Source organism: Protopterus annectens, chromosome 13.part0 (assembly GCF_019279795.1).
Source record: "Protopterus annectens isolate FY-2018-M chromosome 13.part0, PAN1.0, whole genome shotgun sequence".
In the NCBI taxonomy this organism is placed as follows: domain Eukaryota; kingdom Metazoa; phylum Chordata; order Ceratodontiformes; family Protopteridae; genus Protopterus; species Protopterus annectens.
In genome coordinates, this window is record NC_056747.1 from 265,925,213 (window position 1) to 265,940,095 (window position 14,883).

Genomic DNA, 14,883 nt, shown 5'->3' on the forward strand with positions numbered 1-14,883 from the left:
AAATCTAATGGACAACCCCTTTCATGAAACATCTTTTAAATTTTAGGGCCTCTAACCTTGACTTGGTTTTGTAGATTTAACCCACTAGCTTCCAAGATTGTGTACCTGTGACTTTAAAGGTCTTTTACACAACTTCTTTCACCTTATTCGTTGATCACCATTATCATTGTTTTCAAACATGGCCTATCCTGGGAGGGTTCTTCCGGGGCCATCATTAGTTCTTTAAGAAATCATGCCCAATAAAAGACCACAGAGGTATTCCAACCTTCACATGCTTGTTATAATTTGATTCAGTAATTTTCTAATGACTTGCATTCATAAGGAATATATTTCTAGAATCCAACTCACTCATCCAATCTGGCAAACTTAACAGGTGTCATCTACCTGTGGGAACTTTCTGTGTAGTCAGTGAGATATACAAAGCAAATAGTCTACACTATAGCCACAACTATTTAGTCATTGCCAGAAAGCAAGTCATAAACTCTTGCAAACTGTCTGAAACCAAGTAGGAAACATACTGTACTAAATGTCTCCTACAAAGGAGAAGCTGCAGTAAAAGACCCAAACAAAGGAAGTAACAGCAGCTTAACAGTTCTGGTGTCCCTACACATCTTTGTCAGTTTGAGTCTGTTTAGTTTAGAGGCAATTCTTTAGTTGACGGGGCAACGTAAGTTATGAAATTTCTAGGTTCATCTTTGATTCATTAAAATGAAATATACATTGTTTAATGGTTCAAAGAGATGTAAGTTTGTATTAATGTTTTTTACATGTTATTCATGAATTGATGGTTCAAACTTTATCTCTTCTAAGAAGGAAACACGTCTTGAACCAAACTTCACATTGTAGCTTCTTCATTTTCTAACTGATTCGTATGCAGAGTAGTAAAATGTAAAAGTCATATTATACAATTTTCTCTTTATGTAATAGAACAATTAGCAAAACTGAGCTAAGGATTCAGTGAAAGCAAAAAACATGCAAAGAGTAAACTTCCATGACTGCAGGAACTCCCTGGTCAGCCTAAGCAAGAAGCTGAGATCCCTCATAAAATCCTCCAAAGCTAGTTATGAAAATAAAATCGCCTTGGATTCTAAAGACAACCACAAAGCCTTCTACAGCTATGTCAAGAATCTCAATGGCAACACTCACATCTGCTCTGAACTACAGCACAATGGCATTACATTTACCAAACCAACTGATATTGGCAACATCCTGGCAGACAGGTTCAGTGCTAACTTTACCCCCCCTCACCTCCCAAAGGGCCCATCCCCATACTGGATGATTGCAAACCCCCTGAAATCACGGCTGCACAGGTGAAGACCACACTTTCCAAAGCCAAGAACACAGCATCTATGGGACCGGACAACATCCCAGGCTGCGTTCTGCATGAACTACAGAATGAACTGGCACCCCACCTAAGTACCATGTTCTGCCATAGCCTCACTTCAGGCTTTGTGCTTAAGGAGTGGCACACCGACAGTTATCCCACTCCACAAAGGGGGTGCCACCACAGACCCTGGGAACTACCACCCCATTAGCCTGATGAGCCTGGTCTGCAAGGCCATAGAATGCATCATCCTAGAGCTTATAAACAAAGACATAGGTAACCTCCAAACTCTGGACCCCACTCAGTTTGGGTTTGTAAAGGGTAGATCATGCCTCCTAAACCTGACTGACTTCTTCGAAGCAGTCACTACAGCCATAGATGAGGGTAAGGTAGTGCACACTGCCTATCTTGACCTCGCCAAGGCTTTTGACACCATCCCCCACTCTGGTATTATAAATAAACTCACTGGACTAGGCATAAATCCCTATGTCACAAGATGGGTGGCCAACTGGCTCACTGACAGAACCCACACAGTGAAAGTAGCCGACTCCAAATTTGACTTCAGACCAGTGATAAGCAGAGTACCACAGGGTTTGGTCCTGGGTCCTCTCCTGTTCGGTATCTACTTCTCTGAAGTCCAGGCAAATACAGCTGGTCTCTGGCTAATGAAATTTGCAGATGACTGCAAACTAGGAGCCATAATCGATTCACCTAAGGATGTGGACATTCTACAAAGAGGCCTCACTGAGACTGATGCTTGGTGTCAAAGTCATGGCCTAAAGCTCAATGCCAAGAAGTGCATTGTCATCCCCTTTGGGAAAAATACCATACCCATGAACTACCACATAGGTGGTAGCCTACTAAACACCGAAAGTGTGATAAGAGACCTTGGGACACAGGTGGATAGTAGTCTCTCCTTTGATAATCACGTCACCACTGTAGTCAGGAAATCCTTCTATGTGGCACACCTCATCACAAAGGGGTTCTCCTCCAGAACAAGAGAGGTCATTGTTCCTGTCTACTCATCCCTTATTAGACCCATCATAGAGTACAACACCCCATTTGGCATGTACCTTGCAAGATATCTGCAACAGCTGGAAAGGCCACAGAAATACCTCACTAAGAGGATTACCGGCCTCAAACAGGTGCCATACGCTGACTGTCTGAAAAAACTCCAGCTCTACTCCATTGCATATCGCCTACTCTGAGGCAACATCTGCCTAACCTACAAAGCCATGTCTAACCCAGACCTGATGGACATGCTACACTTAATAGATTCCTGTCCCAGAGACTTCCCCTGCTCTGGAATAGGCTGCCCATTCATGTCAAGCAAAGCTCCTCATTAGCCCTCTTTAAGAGAAATCTTGACAATTGGCTGGGTAATAGGAAATTCTATTTGGCAAAATACACAGCATGTCCCGCATTTTATGTGGGAAAAACTTTAAGGCAATTTAGGGATAGAGTCAAAGAACATGTGTTGGATATTAGGCATTTTAAGAATACAAATGCAATGGCTAGGCACATTGCTGAATATGCAGAGCACAGTTTTAAATTTTTTGTTATTCAATAAATCAAAAAAGATATCCAGGGTAAAGTATTAGACGTACATTTAGATATATGTGAATTACAATGGCAACTAAGGTTGGATGCATTAAATTACCCTGATGTCAATGACAGTATTAGCATAGCCCCTATTTTAAAATTAAGACATATTTTGGGCAGGAGGTAGTGCATAATGGCCATAGGTTTCAATATATAATATATGTTATTGTTTTTTGAGCTTATGTGTTTTGTAATACACACACATATTCATATTTATGTTTATATGCTTTTATAAAATATTTTTATGAAAATTGCTTTACAAAATTGTTTTAACATGAGTTTTTACTTGATATTTTTGGTAGAGAAATAGATTAATTGTTTTAAGTATATAGTATATGTATACATTTAGCACTTTCATTTTAAGTAGTAAATAGTCACTTATGTATATTTAATGAGTTAATTTATGTCTTGGGTGGGTATTTAAATTGTCATCCTCAGGGAGTTTCATTGTTCTGATGAAGCCCTGATTAAGTGGACGAACCCTCGGTCAGCAGTGTGTTTGGTTATTCTGCATTGAGCATTAATAAACCAGGAATTCGTGTGATCTTCTTGTTGCTTTTGTCATTTGTTCAGTCGAACGGTTCATAGCTCTCCAGCTGCTTTTTACTGTTTGTGAGTTGGAACTGGTTACTAGTTTTTTATTTACATAACAAATATATATTTAAGTAAAGTTTCCTTCTTACCTTAGGTTCCCAAGAGTCGTGTTTGTTGGACGAAGCACTGGATTCAGTCATGAGCGAAAGACAAATAAATGTGAACAGCCTCTTCTTGAATGAAGACTCAGCCAAGCACCTCAGCTCAAATGGAAGAATCCATCGGCTTCGACAGGCAATGCGCCGACATGCTATAAGAGCTAAGAAAAGGATGCTCAGCTTTAGCCGAACAAGCAGCATGTATTTCCTGCGAAGAAATGCATTTGTCCTGTTCACTGTAGCTGCTGTAATAATGGGTATGGATTTTAATGGATTTACATAATATACAGTAATTCATAAATAGTGGATGGCTTTCAGTAACATAAGAGATTTGTAACTAAATAGAATGCTGACAAATGTTCACTACTCCCCACTCCTTACTCATACTTTTAAAGCACATTTTTATTCTTTCTTCTTTATTCGTAAATCCTTATTCCAATAATTTCCATTGCTTCATACTATGTCTCTCTTTTTCTTTCATATTGATCTGTGAGGAACTTAAACTTAGCCTTACATTCCTATATTCCCATGGTAGATTTTAGCTCCTATATTTTGTACACAATTAATCCAGAGGTGGGAGAATACAGACATGTTAGAACATTTACTTGTTGCCCCTATACATGAGGGACATGGGTGCTTAATCAGGGGTAAATCTGTGGTTTCCTATCCATTTGTCCAAATGAACTTGGTATAGAGTAACAGAAGTACTTTGATGCATACATATAGAGTAACAGAAGTACTTTGATGCATACCTATAGAGTAACAGAAGTACTTTGATGCATACCTATAGAGTAACAGAAGTACTTTGATGCATACCTATAGAGTAACAGAAGTACTTTGATGCATACCTATAGAGTAACAGAAGTACTTTGATGCATACCTATAGAGTAACAGAAGTACTTTGATGGATACCTATCCCTCCAACATGTCTCATTTTTGTTGCAAGACAGATGGAGATCCTTTGAGTGTTCACTGTGTCACTGGACTTGCAAATGTGTAATAGATCTAGCAGGACAGGCTCTGTGAAGCTCTAAGCATGAGGCACAGGTCCCCTCCTAACAGCCTGTATGATACTGAGAAGAGGGGCTAGGGTTTGGGATGGTCTGCATAGTTATTATGAATTATGTAAGGAACCTCTGCAGTCATTCCATTTGTGACAAGTGTGTGGGTAGGTACATACCCAAAGGGGCTTTATTATTGAATGACTGGCCTAATGAGAGCTAAGTACAGCGGAATGATTACACCTTTTGATTACATCCCTTTCGAGTTTCCCTCTCCTTCCTGTCTTATTGTTTCTTACCTCTTTCTGTACTGTTCCATAATCTTTTTGTTTTTTTTTTCCTTTAGAAAATCTGATATTGGTCATTTTGAATTTTTTTTTTTTAATTTTCTTAATATTTGAATGCTCCTATTCTTTAAATTCAGCTAAATTATTTTTACTTCATAAAGCTGTCTCTGTATAACTTATTCTTTTCTGTGTTTATTTTTCTAACTAACTGATGCTTTTGGAGCTCAGATCACCAGTTTGTAACCTTGTCTGCGAGTGGTTACCCAATTTTCCTTTTATAACTCACTGGACATGTCTTTACCAATCTCCCCAATGCATATGAGATGCAGGGTTTTTGGGGCCATGACACTACTAGGCTGAATTTTTTTTTCTGAGACTCCTCCCATTTGAACCCTTTAATCATGCTATGACATCAACAGAAGGTTTGCACTTTGCTGCACGTACTTCCATGACATCTTGCATGGCTCATCTCAACAGTGCATTAACTTTGTCTTCAGCATCACTCAGAAAAGTCCTCTCACTGATGAACCTGCCATCCCCAAGGAAAAGACAGCAGACCTCCTGACATTCAGTCCTTTTCCTGGCCGTCTCTGTAGCAGGCTGATCTCATCCCCAAACACAGATCTCTGGCATCTGACTGACTCTACTCATCTAGTCCAAATTTCTTCTAGTAGTCCTGTTCTTTCCTTTTTCAGTTTCATGTTCAGTGCTTTTGTCTCTGTAGTTTTACATCATTGCCTTCTTACGTTTGGAGCAGAAGTAAGCATTACTTGTTCAGTTATTATTTAACTGTGATCATTATGGTTCCATTTGTCATATTTATGTAGTACTGCATTTTATTTTATTTATTACTATAGCAATGTTTAGCTAGTGACATTTCCTTTTCTCCTGTTATGCTGCCCAGGATATCTTTGCAGATAAAGTTGACAGGCATCTTTACCTTTTTTGAATATTTTTTAACACTATATTTTAGACCTAGGTCTTTATGAAAAATTACCCAGGCTTCGTCTCATTCTAAGAGAGGAATCACAGATATTTCAATGTAGGTGATTCAGGATTTCTAATATAACTTGCCTTTCTGGTCTCTGAAAGTATATTGTATAGAATACATGTAATTTGAGCAGTTAAGCCCCATGACTGCTTTCCAAATCCTATGAATGGTTTGCATTCCATCTCCCCCGACCTTCAACACTGGCTGTGTCTCTCGCTCTGTCTTTGCCTTGGGCTAGCCGCGGAAACTACTGGAGATAATGAAGGCATGAAAGTTCTTACATATATACTTAGAACCTCTTTCCCAAGTGACTCAGAAAGATACTCCATAGTAATGTTCATGTAGTGTTACTTCTTTCCCCAAACCATTTCTGCTGGCAGTGGCAGAACGCTGCTTTATAACCCAGCAGGAGACAGAAAGGTAGACAGTGTGACACTATTGCCAATTTCCCTTATCCAATCACAATACAGAAGTATTATCACAATAATATTCTTTTTTTCCCTAGCCACTGGTGAACCAGCAAGCACTGACAGCTAGTACAGCCTAAGCAATACTTCAGTCTACCACAAGCGGATCTTACTACTGCCTGGAGCCATTCTATGCCAGTGTGGATTACATACCATTTGCTCAAAAGTTAAATTTTCAAAGTCAGTTTGATATGACACAAGGACAATGGTTTATCTTCTTGTCTTTCAGAATGCACAGAGCACTATGAACAGTGGTGGGCCAACAGCTCACAGGAATTAAACACCCAGTCTTGGCGGGCATTATTAAAAAGTCTGTCATGGTGGAGCCCATCACCTAATTAATATCTGGAGATGCTATGCCACCTAAACTGTGACAGACATTACACCTTTGAGTTTAAGTCTATGGTTACAGTTATGAAAATACTGAATTATTTTTACGCAGTATTTGCATAATTAAAGTTATGTTCTAATTGTAATATTTCTCTCATTTAGGCATTATTTTAGCATTTGCCCTTCGGCCGTATAAGATGTCAGAACGAGATATTAAATACTTCTCTTTCCCTGGGGAGTTGCTCATGAGGATGCTACAAATGATGGTCCTGCCTCTCATTGTTTCAAGCCTGGTTACAGGTAAGGCAAGCCAGCATATGGCACTGACAATGCTGTTGTATATATTAAGGGGAACATGACTGACAGTTTATTCTTGTTAATGAAAAGTAAAGTGAATTTTATAGCTATCTACAACTGATTGTGTATGACCTGGATAGTTAAAAAATACAAAAGCGATGTATCGTTTCTAATTATATTTGCCTGGCAGCAGTAGGATGCAGTCCATCATGTCTGTCCTTTCCCCCAACCCAAATTTTCCCAATCCTCTTTTTTCACCTGTGCCATGCTTGTGAATGAATCAGTGCATTCTTTCTATACCAGCCATTTTGGTAGTTCATTCCATGGTTCCAAAACCCTGTCCATGAAGAAGTATTTCTACAGCTCTAATGAGTAGTTGAACCCTTTTCCTCTCTTCTCTCCTTCCTGTTCAGAGTGACCCCATCACATCTGTCAAACATGATCTTTTATATATGTATCATGCCCCCTTACCCCTTCTGGTCTCTTCTATACTCCAAGCTCCTGGCCATATCCTTTCCTTTCCATTACACAGTCTTATGGTGGCTTTTGTTTAGATGTCTTCCAGCTGCATGATATCCCTTTCCTTTCTGGCCTTCAGAAATACACATAGTACTCAAGGTATGGCCTGATAAGGCCCCAGAACAGCAATAGTATTTCGTCGTTGCTTTTGGAAACTGTCCCCTGAGGATGCATTTCATATTTTCTTTAGTGTCAAGATAATATGTCCCTCTGCTTCTGGTTGCCCATTCTACATGTGACCCACATCTTAGGACTTTTGCCTTCAGTTTCACTCTCCCAGCTGATAATTTAAACCATGACCATTGTGATCCAAGAGCAGTATATTGCCTTTACCTTCAGTGAGCACCCACTGATATTTTTCCTTCCAGTGGTTTGTATTTTTCCAAATCCATTCTCTGAATCTTTTCTGCATCAGTCATAGATTCATTGGTAGGTACTAGGCTATCGGCCCAAGGGCCTAAGTAAGCTTAACCAACAAGGTTCCCTGGCTTACGCCACCCAAGAAAGTTATTTTCCTGTGCCCCTGTCAAGCAGAGCCACAGAAGTGATCCCCGGGGTGTATTTCCTATTTCCCATCCACTCATCAAGATTTTTCTTGAAGAGTGCTAATGAGGAACTTTGCTTGATATAGATGGGTAGCTTGTTCCAGAGTATGGGAAGTCTCTGGGACAGGAATCTATCCCTCCAACATGTCTTGTTTATTGTGGTGACAAGGTTTAGGTCCCTAGAGAGTGTAGCTCAGAGGGATTGGGATTTCTTTAGGTGTAGCATGTCCAACAGCTCTGAGTTTGACATAGCTTTATATGTTAGGCAGAGATCACCTCGGAGTAGGCGATATGCTACAGAGTAAAGCTGGAGTTTTTTGAGACGGTCAGTGTAGGGCATCTGTTTGAGGCCAGTAATCCTCTTTGTGAGGTACTTCTGTGGCCTTTCCAGCTGCTGCAGATGTCTTGTGAGGTATATTTCAAAATGGGCGTTGTACTCTATAATGGGTCTAATGAGTGTCGAGTAGAGGAGGAACAATGACCTATTTTTTCCTGGATGAGAACCCTTTTGTGATGAGGTGTGCCACATAGAAGGATTTCCTGAGTATTGTGGCAATGTGATTATCAAAGGAGAGACTACTGTCCACCTGGGTCCCAAATTCTTTTATCACACATTCAGCGTTAAGTTGACTGCCACCTATGTGGTAGTTCATAGGTACATAGTTTTTACCAAAGGGGATGACAATACACTTTTTGGCATTGAACTTGAGGCCATGGCTCTGACACCAGGCATCCATCTCAGTGAGGCTCTTCTGTAGGATGTCCACATCATTTGGGGACTCAACTATGGCTCCTAGTTTGCAGTCATCTGCGAACTTCATTAGCCAAAGGCCTTCTGTGTTAGCCTGTACTTCAGAGAAGTAGATACCAAACAAGAGAGGTCCCAGGACTGAACCCTGTGGTACTCCACTTGTCACTGGTTTGAAGTCAGATTTGGAGTCAGCAACATTTACAGTGTGGGTTCTGTCAGTGAGCCAGTTGGCAATCCATCTTGTGATGTAGGGATTTATACCGAGTTTAGTGAGTTTAGCTATAATTCCAGAATGGGGGATGGTGTCAAAAGCCTTGGTGAGATCAAGATAAGTTGTGTGAACCACCTTACCCTCGTCTACGGCTTTGATGACTGCCTCAAAGAAGTCAATCAGGTTCAAGAGGCATGATCTGCCTTTCAAAAACCTGAACTGGGTGGGGTCCAGAGTTTGGAGGTTACCAATGTCTTTGTTTATGAGTTCCATGATGATACGTTCCATGACCTTACAGAACAGGCTCATCAGGGTAATAGGGCAATAGTTTCTGGGATCAGTGGTGGCTCCCCCTTTGTGGAGTGGGATAACTGTTGCTGTGCACCATTCAGTGGGCACAAAGCCTGTTGTGAGACTATGACTGAACATGGTGCTTAGGTGGGGAGCCAGTTCGTTCTGAAGTTCGTGTAAAATGCAGCCTGGGATGTTGTCCAGTCCCATGCATGCTGTGTTTTTGGCTTTAGAGAGTGCAGCTTTTACCTGCGTAGTTGTGATTACAGGGAATCTGCATTCCTCCTGTATAGATATGGGCCCTTTAGAGGGTGAGAGGGGGTAAAGTTAGCACTGAACCTATCAGCCAGGATGTTGGCAATATCATTTGGTTCTGTAATTTCCGTGCCGTTGTGCTGTAACTCAGAGCATATCTGTGTGATGCCATTGAGATTCTTGACATAGCTATAGACTGCTTTGTGGTTGTCCCTAGAATCAGTGGCGATTTTGTTTTTGTAGCTAGCTTTGGAGGATCTTATAAGGGATCTCATCTTCTTACTGAGGCTGACCAGGGAACTCCTCTACTCATGGGATTTTACTCTCTTTTGCAACAGTTTCTTCCTTTTGTTGCAGAGTTTGTTTATGGCAGAGGACCACCAGTTCAGCTTCCTTTTTTGGAGGATAGTGTCTTGGTCCTGTTTGGGATAGCACGATCCATGCACTCGTGTAAGTGCTTATAGAGTGCATCTGTGTAGGATTCAGCAGTTGTAACTGTATTGTCCATCTGCATGGGTATCATGTTCACCACTTCTGTCTTAAGAAGCATGAAGCTGGCTTTGGAGAAATTTTTTACCATGGTTTCCTTAATGGGGGGTGGGGGCGGGATGTAGATATCTAGGGTGATTAGCTTATGGTAGGATCTGACCAATGAGGAGTTGACTTCAGGTGTGGAACACCAGTCACTCATGTTGGTAATGACTAGGTCTAGGATATTGTTGCCTCTGGTGGGGGTGTGGATAAGTTGATCCAGGACATTGGAATTTATGAATTCCAGAAAGTGTTGAGCAAAGAGGTTGGTACACGAGTAGTTTTCCCAGTTAATGGTGGGGTAGTTGCAATCACCCATTATTAGGGTGTTTGGTTGACCCCTAATATTTTCCAGTATATCAAGAAAAGAGGAGTGGGAATCCTGGGGCATAGTGGGGGATCTGTAGCAAGCTACAATTTGGATTGCAGTTTTGCCCAGAGTTAGTTGCACATAGATAACCTCGGATGCATTATGCTGAGCAACTAGCCTGAAGTTGTGGATATCCTTAATGAATATGGACACACCTCCACCTTTGGTGTTCCGGTCCAGGTTAGGTGGCCGAAAAGTGTGGTATGAGTTATAGTCTGGTAATGCAGGGGTGCTCTCTGGAGCCTTGAACCACGTCTTAGTCACTGCACAGATATTGATGTTCACCATTTTATGGAGTGCCTCGAGGGAGTGCATTTTGAGATTTAGACTTCTAGTATTGAGTAGCATTATCCTCAGTTTTTGCTTGCCTGTTCCTGTAACAGTGGTGAATTTGTCATTTGAACCTTGCCTAAAAAAGGCACTATAGGGGCGTCAAGATCCTTAGCCAGTATCCAGAATCCCAGAGGTGACAGGTGCAGGCCATCTCTGGCAAAGCATCGTGGTCTGTCGACCATGTCGTCCCAGGCAGACAGATACTGGATTCCCTTAGAATGACACCAGAAGCTTAGCCAATTCTTGAAGTCAATCATTTTGTCCTTATACTGCGGTATAATTCTGGGGGATGGCAGGATGCTACTCAGGGCTACGGTCATACCTGCCTGGGCAACAAGATGGAGAGCTCTTCCATGTCTCTTTTCATGTAGTCCAGGGAGGTATGTCTCAGGTCATTCACACCAACATGGACAATGACAGAGTCATATTTGTACTTGTTGTGGAATGACCTGAGTGTGTGGGTTATGTGGCGGATCCTGACACTTGACAGGCAGCTGACAGTAACCTTCTTATTTAGCCTGGTGAGTAGGACATCAGTGTGCCTGACTATAGAGTCACCTATGACTAGTGTGTTGGGTACGTTGTTTTGCCTTATGGGCTGTGGTTGAGTGGCACACTGAGTCTGTGGGCTGTGTGTCATTTGGGTTGTGTTGGGGGGTGGAGGTTGCTTGAGCAGATTATTATTGAGAGCCTCCCTGAATGTTTTTGTGTTTCTATGTGTGTATTTTATTGGTGGAGGTTTAGTGGAACTATGTGATGAGTGTGGTGTGGTACAAGTGTTTACCTTCTCCTCTTGACTGTCAAGTTCATTCTTGGGTGGAGAGAGCTTTACCTCCAGTTTGGCTAGATAAGTGCATCTCTCACAGGTTGTAGTGTTGGGTGGTAGGAGGAGAGGGTTGTCTGTGTACATGAGGCAATTGCTACATTGCCCCAAGATGCCCAGATTCATCAGATAGTCAGGAGAAAACACTGGGAGCTGACCCTTGGACATGCCTGAATAAGAAACTATTTTCCTCTAGATAAGTGAGGAAAGTGAGTACAAGAGATGTTTTCCTCTAGGTAATGAGGAAGGTTGAGTGCTGTAGTAATTTGTACCTTATTTAGTGCTAACAACAAGTTCTGAACAAGTGCTGAGCATGAGTAAGCAAATTCAAGTGGCTCCTCTACTTGTGCATTTGTTAAAAGGCTACTCCTGTCCTCTTTTCCCTCAAATATATCTGGAATGAACACAGTGATGAGTACTGAATACAGGACTGACCACTGTGTCACACCACCACTCACTTCCCTTATTCATGACAACACTTTCACCACAACACTTGCAGCCTTACCCACAGGTCATGCAACTGTACAGTTTCTCCCTCTCAGTCCTCCATACATGTAATTTTAATGGAAGCCACTTGTCTGTGACTGAGTTAAAGGCTTTTCTGAAGTCTGTATATTCAGATAGCCTGTGTTTATTGGCACTGCATTAAATCCTCCTCTAAGCCAAACATAACAGTGGATCATGTACGTATAACAGCTTCTTTGGCCTTGAAGCCATTTTTTTTTTGCCCTCGAGCCTGTGACCCTGTAGAAAAGTAACCAGCCTTTTCTCAGGATTTTCTACATAATGTTCACTTAAACTACTGTTAGGCTAATTTGCATGTTGTTTTCTAGATTTCCTGATCTCTCCCTCCATTGTGATTGTATATTTTTCTTCCTGTCATCCAGTCCTCAGGCATCTTATAGGACGATACTAGGCTATTGGCCCAGAGGCTCTTATAGGCCTAGGCAAGAATTTTGCCCATGTTCCCTCAAACTCAGCATCTGTTTCTTCTGTCCAGCAGGGACACAGGTGGATCTGTCAGCACATGAGACAGATATTTGAAGATCCCGGGAGGCTGTCCTTCCTGTGCCTTATTTTCGCTTAGTACAACCAGCTCCCTTTCAAATTTCTTCATATTTATCCTGGTGCCAATCTAATGCTGTACCCACTCTACCTTTCCTCCCTCCCAGGAAGACATCTCACTGCCCTCATCCTTTGTGAAGAATACAGTGAAGTATTCATTCAGTATCTCTGCTTTGTCTATGACATTTATGATCGCCCTGCTATCATTGCTGAGCTTGGCCAGATTTCTCTCCTTTCCTCTTTTTTCTGCAACATGTCTCAAAAGACTTTGCTCCCTTTTCTTGATCCCTTCTGCCAATGGGTCCACTATCTCTCCCTGACATATTGGAGTGTACATCCCAATAGCTCAGCTACAAAATCTTATGAATGACAGCTGAAGTACACACTTTGTCATAATGCACATATTCAAGCTAATTTTTATGGGGAAGTGGCACAAATAAAACTAGTTTTGTGGAGTGAGCAACCCTCCCTGCACTGCCCCAGTTGTCCAGTACTTTATTATTCTTCAAGGTTGCTGCAGCTCAGTGGAAAAGTGATCACTAAGAGGCAGTGTAACAGGTATCTTGTTCCTTCTCCAAGATGCTTCAGTGTTGGACAACCCTCATATGACTAGAGTGTGAGAACTTTGATGATCAACAGCCTTGGATGGAAGTATGTACCTATAATGTGAAGCAAGCAACATTAATATAAGTGATTGTCACCTTGAGCTATTATTCTTAAGCAAAGCTCAGGTGATCCGAGCAAGAGTCTCCAAGTTTCTGCCAACTCCATTCTGAATTTTGCCTTTGCTGCCTTCCCCTCCTTTGGTGGCTTTATGCTTGTCTTCTAGCATTGTACCTCCCTATCCATTTCACCCACATCTTGTATGCCCACTATTTGCCCTAATTACTTACTTTATATTCCATCCAGTGCATCTGTGACAGCCTTTTCTGCTTTACAAGTACACTACACTTAATGCCAGCTGGGGTAAAGTAATGCAACAATCATGAACAGTAGTGGGCATGTTTCTTGAGGAGGGACCTGTGCCAATGCACATCTCAAGATGGCAAATTTGTCAAAGTTGTACATAGCAGTGTAGCAAAAAAAAAGTCTTATAGCCACCTAGAAGTGCAGTATTCCAAAAAAAGGATGCAACAGCTATATAATTGGAACCCGAGTCTTCTGTACCACATTCTATGACCAGAGACACTGTAATAGGTGCCACCTCAATTAGGCAGCTCACAAACGGGTCTTGTCTCACTTAATAATTATTACAGGGCACTGCAGTCTGGCTGGAGAGTACCAGCTCCCTAAAATGAGTAAATGGATATATAAAGGCTGAGCACCATTTGCCTGCCCGAAATATACACAACTGTTATATTTAATATCATGGTCAACTTATATTCTTTCATTAACAACTGCTTATGTTTTTAACAGAATATATTAATCTGTCATACTTTTGGCCAAGATCAAATGCAGAACATGTAACAGCTATGACCTGATCCCATATTTTAACTTCTTTTCTTAGTAACTAAGACCAAAGGATATGGCTTGAACTAGCATAACTTTTTCAGTAACCAAATCTGAACCCTTTTGTGGCATGTTTACATTTCACCTTCTTGAAATAATTGAAAAAATATAAAAAAATTAAAATGTTCAGAAAGCCTCTCAAAGGCCATTTTGTTAATCAAAATAAATAGAACTACTTTAGAGATATAGCTTGATTTCTGTTTATAAAATTACAGCCAAAAACATTCTCTGACTGAAAATGACATTTTTTGTTTTGCTTGTAGGAACAGTTGAATAGGTATTAAGGTAGGGAATGGGGACGTTTGTACACTAGTCCTATTGTTGTTAAACAACTGTATGTTGTACTACCCTCACACAGCAAGATTTATGATTTTCAAAGAGAACTGGTTGGTGTGATTTAGGTTAATATTTGGTGGGTACTGGCATGTCACATCTGTACATACCTATAATTTTTTCTTGCTCACTCAGTTTACACTGCATTAACTGTATGGTTACCCCCTCCCCCGGGCGTATACGCATGGAATCTTTTTATATCATACCTTTTGAGATAGGCACCCATTATATATCCATAGACAATAAACATTAGCGCCTTACTATGGCATTCTACCCATTGGGAAATAGCACCTATAATGGGTGCAGCACTGCCATAACATTCTGTTAAGTATTCCAGGGAAAAAAAGAGCACCAGT

At 41.1% G+C, this 14,883-nt stretch overlaps 1 protein-coding gene across 2 annotated transcripts in view; it reads left to right on the forward strand.

The window, feature by feature from the left end:
- LOC122787228 (excitatory amino acid transporter 1-like) overlaps positions 1 to 14,883 on the forward strand; it is a 339,397-nt gene that overhangs the window by 194,628 nt on the left and 129,886 nt on the right. For both annotated transcript variants that reach the window (XM_044053826.1, XM_044053825.1), the window contains exons 2-3: positions 3,615 to 3,875; positions 6,857 to 6,994. In XM_044053826.1, the coding sequence (XP_043909761.1) occupies positions 3,659 to 3,875; positions 6,857 to 6,994 (355 nt within the window). In that variant the 5' untranslated portion in view covers positions 3,615 to 3,658. The remainder of the gene's footprint in view (positions 1 to 3,614; positions 3,876 to 6,856; positions 6,995 to 14,883) is intronic.